The 5,924-nt window shown below is 35.9% G+C and overlaps 1 protein-coding gene and 1 pseudogene across 2 annotated transcripts in view; both read right to left on the minus strand.

Moving 5' to 3' along the window:
* The window catches only part of LOC107676072 (peroxisomal N(1)-acetyl-spermine/spermidine oxidase-like), a 9,583-nt pseudogene extending 6,929 nt beyond the window's left edge, over positions 1 to 2,654 (minus strand).
* Positions 2,655 to 4,909: 2,255 nt separating this feature from the next.
* The window catches only part of LOC107676071 (villin-1-like), a 17,066-nt gene continuing 16,051 nt past the window's right edge, over positions 4,910 to 5,924 (minus strand). For both annotated transcript variants that reach the window (XM_016470596.1, XM_016470597.1), the window contains exon 20: positions 4,910 to 5,583. In XM_016470596.1, coding sequence (XP_016326082.1) covers positions 5,470 to 5,583 — 114 coding nt within the window. In that variant the 3' untranslated portion in view covers positions 4,910 to 5,469. The remainder of the gene's footprint in view (positions 5,584 to 5,924) is intronic.

A 5,924-nucleotide genomic window follows, 5' to 3' on the forward strand; every position in this document is an offset into this window, starting at 1 on the left:
ACACAGATACATTTATATATTTTAAAAATATTTACATGTATATATTTATATTCATATATTATTTATATTATATATAAATATTTTATATATAAGCAAAGCATATTTTTCAAATAACTTTTATTTTGGATGCGATTAATCGTGATTAATCGTTCGACAGCACTAATAAAAGAAAATATTAAATTTAAAAAACTATAAAAAGAAAATAAATAAAAACTATAAATATTAATAAATACAATAAATATATAATAAATAATAGTAAAATAACACTGGCTAATACATAGCAGTTTGTTTGTAATAATCATCAGTTAATGAATAACAAAATAGATATCCAATTCTACAAATGATTCCTTATATTTTGTACTATATAGATAAAAATGAAATGTACTGTATATAAATATTCAAACAATTAAATAAGTTATTATGAGGTTATTACCTTCCTCCCTCTGCATTTATCTTTAGGAGGAAGAGGTGATGCTAATGCCTTGTGTGCTTTCACTCCATCAACACCATCAGGAATAAATGTGTGAGGAGCCATAGACGTGAGAATCAGAACCCCATCTGGAGATCAGCGTCTTTGAGACCTCTGGCACTGACCAACCTGTGAAAGACCTGAGCAACCTTTAAAGACAAGAACAGAGTTTGTCAGCATTTTGAGATAATTACTGCCATTTACCTATAACCATATATTTTGGCCAACACGTTCCAACACATGCTTCTCACTCTTCTTTCCACAACTGCCCAGAGTGGTTTGATAACATTTAAGTCAGGGCAGAAGTTCATTTTTAGTGCTCCAACTCTCCAAGTATTATGATCGTAATCTTTTTCACATTTTAGCACTGGTGTCTGTGATTCAGTTTTTAGCAATTACAGCCCTTTCATCGATGTTGGCTGTGTTAAGTTACCCTACCATATATATATATATATATATATATAGATAGATAGAGATATATATATATATATATATATATATGGTCAAAATATTGCTAATTAATTGGCGAGCCTATTAAACAGCAATGTAAAATGATCATATGTCATATATTTCATCATATATGTTACCATACCTTACACAGATATCTCCTATTTCACTGTCCTGAAGATTCTCCATATACTGCGCTTCTCTCCCTGTGATCCAGCCACACAGAGCTGTTGGATGACGGGCCACTGTATCAAAACCGGTGATCTTCTTAAACCACGTCTTTTTCCAGGTGTCTCCTTCAGACAGAGACTCATAAACATCTTTATCTTCAGGCCCCTCTTTCCACACCATCTGAACCCCGGCACAGTCATCGGGCCAGAAACTCTTCTCAAAAAACAGGAAGATTTTGTCCACTATCCCAAAGCCAAGGTTCTCAATTGCAGACAGCTTTTTTTTCGGTAAGGGTGGATCGAACATGGTCGTGGCTTTGTCTTTGAGAACCCCCAGAGAAACGGTGACAATCACATGGTCTGCCTCAAAGCTCTGTCCATTTTCACAAACGACCTGAACAGGATACCTTTGCTCTTCACAATGGCCTTTTCTGACCAAGTCCCATCGGATGCTCTTGACAGGTGCACTACACCGGATAGTTCCTGAAGGTAGATCTTTCAGGAGAACATCTAAGACTGCTCGATAGCCACCGGGTCCCAAAGTGTTAAAAAACCCTCCCTCTAAAGCAGTGTAATTGCTAATTTGAGATGCAGACACCTCGTAGAGGGTAGAGCAAGCCTCGTCTGTGCATTCAGTCCTCTTGCTCCATTCAAAAACTTGCTGGCCGTCTTCTGTCGCCGCTAGAGGAAATTCACCAAAGGCATCGTCCAGATAAGCACCAAGAGTTAGTTTCCTGTGCTTGCGCTCAAGTTCATCATCAAAAGCTTTGTCGGTGAGCTTGCTGAAGTGCGAACACACCTGATCTACAGCCGTTTTGGAGACCTGCTTCCCATCTTCTTTGAAAAAGTAATCTCGAGGGGTTACAGAACGGGGCAGGCACATGTTTTTGGATGCAGAAGGTCCCTCGGATAGCAGGTTCTCCTCTTTCGCAATCTTGAACAGGGGGTTTCCTTTCTGTCCATGGATCCAGTTCGCTCCAACTTCAATGACATTCTCTGTGAAGGGTTTAGTGGTGTGCACTCGACCTCCAATTCTTTCCTTCGCCTCAAGAACCAGGACATGTTCAAATCCTGCCTTCACCAACGTAGCTGCAGCGGCCAACCCTGCAAAACCTGAACCTACAATTACAACTTTGGCATCTTCTGGTCCAGAACAAGAGCTCATTCTTGCTGCTTTGTTGAGCTGTTTAGAGACAGAAAAGCTGAAAATGTATAAATGTAGCTGTAAGAACAAATAGCAACTCTCACAGAAAAACTTACACAGGTGATAAGAGAGTAGTGCACTATGCTCTAAAAGAAACCTGTAAAATCTGACCTTTGTAGTCCATACAATATATGATTATTTACATAATCAGGCGGTCATGGGACATCCAATGGCAGACGAAGATTTAAATTCTATAGCCTACGCAGCATGACGTTTTCTCGTTTGCACTTTTAAGATTGCATGATGATCAAACGATTTGCCACCCAATGAAGAAACACACGTTATTGTTTTTATACTTCTGCCTCAATAGTAGTGACATTGTGAAGACAGCGACGTTAATATATATTTTTTTGTTGCAAAGTTGAACTTCAAAATAAATGTCTGTTTAGAAAGAAAAAAAAACTAAATAGATTGTTAAAAAATGACACTTGGTCCTACCCCCAAACAAAACAAAACCAACTAACTAACTAAATAAAATACTCGTATAAAATAATATTCGAAATAAAACTAACTAACCAACTAACTAAATAAATAAAATACTTGTATAAAATAATATTCATACTTTTCTATCTTATTTTTATGTAATATGTAAATTCGCTGTACTGTTTATTTCTGTAGTGCTAACGCTTTTATGAATGGGAGAACAATAGTCTACCTGTTTGCCACAGGAATCTGCTTTTTAATGGAAAACTCAAAACGTAAGCCCTTTAAAAGACACTTTAAAAAACAGACTTTTTTAACAAGCATAAGAAACAGTTTTTTTCTGGATAAAATACAGATAACAACGAAAATGTTTTAGTGAATTAACGTTACGTACTGATGGCGTTAGATGGCGCTTTTTGGTCACCTGTCCTGTGCGTCCTGAGGTAAAAGTGATTTCCCCCGAAATTCATGAACCGTTTATAAAATTCTTATATAATAGGCCTACTTCGAAAACCTCTAAACAACTATAACATCTCCAAACAGAAAAAAACAACGAAAACGACAAATTAAACGAAAATAATACACCAAACACGCAGGACACCACAAAACAGGAAAATACACATCGTCTGTATTTACCTCGTGAACGCCATCTAAAGTTTGCTGCAGCCATTACAACCACCACAAAAAGTTGGTATTTGCAGTCGTCTTTGCACTGTTTCTCACGAATATAGTTATTTATGGCTCATATATTAGTGATGCAAAATCCGATTCATTTCCGCGAACCGGTTCTTTTCTGATAGATCGGCTCATTTAACCGGTTCTTTTCGGATAGATCGGCTCATTGAACCGGTTCAAAAAGCCGATTCATAGGTTCCTGACGTCATCAAGCAATAACGTCTCTACGCATTTCTTTTCTAACAACTCAATGCAATGTTATATCAATGAAAATTTCAAATAAGTAATTTGTGTCAACACATATTGAAACATTCGAAAAATAAAGTTATTTGTGTGAAAGCATATTGCTGATTATTGCCATATAATTCACTTCAGTTAATGGTGTTTGTGGTCACAGTTTCATTCGCTGATCCTTTATGTCAGATACGACTGACTGATCAATACTGACTAGCCTACAACTCGGATAAGATTACTAAAAGTTTCAAGTTGATGCACAAACGCGGATATGTTCTACATGTCTACAGTATAAAGAATGAATAAACCAGTCTTACAAACTCCTTGATTTCGCTTAAGCAACTTTAAATATAATATGCATGCACAACAAACTATTGTAAAATTTATTTACATCACTCGACAGAAAGATTTTTGCAGGTTTTAATAAAATGTAAATTAATAACAGTCATAATAAGCATATTTCCAGTACGCGCCTCAGGCTTGCTTGCATCGTGAACTCAATCAGAATCTTCGGTAATCCTCGGCAAACTTCGCCACGGCTCATTCGGTTCTTGTTGAGTCCTCGGTAATCAACCCGGAACTAAAGTTCGATTCAGTTCGATTTGTGAACCGGCTCGACCGGTTACTTCCTGAGAACCGGCTCAAAAGAACGATTCGTTCAAGAACCTAACATCACTATCATATATTAGACATATTCATATATTACATTTATTCGTAATCATTCTTCTGCTGTACTTCAAAGTGTCTGAAGTAATTCCACCTGTTTAGATTCAGACTGTCTGTTTTTTAAAGGCTTTTCAAGTTTGTCACCTTCCAGATTAAACTCTTTGTGTTAACTTCTATCCCTGCTGAAAGAACAGCTTAAACAAGCCTAAGTTTAGCTAGTCTCCCAGGCCAGTCAGGTTGGTGTAGTTTGCTGCTTTTAGAGAAATTTTGGAGACCAGCAAACTAGCCTAGGCTTTTTCTCCTTCCAGCTGGGATGGTGGTACACATGACTTAAACATCTGATAGCTTTCCTAAGTAACTAGGCTGCCCTTATTTGACTATCATTCTCAAACTTGGGTCTCTATGCTATTTAAATGAAAACGGTTTTTGTAACACATATGCTGTTTTGTTAGACTGAGATGCAAATGCTTTGCTTAGGGCCACAAAAAAGCATTACAATACCAAATTGAATTTATGCATAAGTTAATGTATAATATTTGCATTAGCAAAGAGGCAACAAAAGATTTTCCATTACAATGAGTCTTTTCCTGTTTATTGACTTTTCCATTAGACAGGTGGTGTGCCTCTTATGCAGTAAATGATTAATACCAATGGAAATTACACATTAGACAGTATACAGAAGTCTCCAAGTGTCTTTTGTAATTAATACTCAGTATAAATGATTAACCTCACAAAAAAACTTGTATCTTAGTTGAAATATATTAAAATGTATTGTAGTGCTTAAGCCACTTAAGTGTAAAGCAGCTTTTTGTCAGTGCTTGAAGGTTTCCCCTTGAGGTGCATTAAGGAAAGATTACATTGGAAGTTTACCATGCAGCTTTAATACAAAATCCTGTGTAAAAAAGACAGATTTGCAAACTTAATTTTCCCATTTTGTCCATATTTTCTGTTCAAAAATTATACGTTTAAAGTTATTAATTCTGCTTTATAACATAGGCCTATGGCAATTTCAAATAAATCAATTTGCATTTGCAAAACAATACACTTAAATAAAGTAAAATCTAAAAACTCTAAAAGGATGATCCTGACTAGTGTTTTTGCATCGCACCACTACTAGCATTCATACAGTTTAGCATGAGATGTAGTCTGTTTTGTAGAACAGGGATGTATTTGTGCACATCCTAAAACAGGCCCTTTTCTTTCTTCAGGCTCCGCTGCTTCCAGGATGGCAGAGCATAGAAATCTAACCGAGAAATCCCCATGATCAGGTTAAAGTCGTCGTTTGAGAGATAGTCCTGCATAGATGATAGAGGTGTGTGTTAGCCTAGTTTTATCAATCGATAAATGTCACAAAAACATGTTCAGGTCACATTTGACCCCAAAAAGGAAATTAATGTGTGCTATTAAGATTTTTTAAATTGTGATATTACTATGTATGTAAAATTACACAAATATAAATTATATAAATATATATTTTAGCAAGTATAAATAAATTCTCTCTCTCTCTCTCTCTCTCTCTCTATATATATACAGTATCTCACAGAAGTGAGTACACTCCTCACATTTTTGTAAATATTTTATTATATCTTTTCATGTGACAACACTGAAGAAATGACACTTTGCTACAATGTAAAGT

Source organism: Sinocyclocheilus anshuiensis, unplaced genomic scaffold (genome assembly GCF_001515605.1).
Source record: "Sinocyclocheilus anshuiensis isolate Anshui unplaced genomic scaffold, SAMN03320099.WGS_v1.1 scaffold1932, whole genome shotgun sequence".
Taxonomy (NCBI): domain Eukaryota; kingdom Metazoa; phylum Chordata; class Actinopteri; order Cypriniformes; family Cyprinidae; genus Sinocyclocheilus; species Sinocyclocheilus anshuiensis.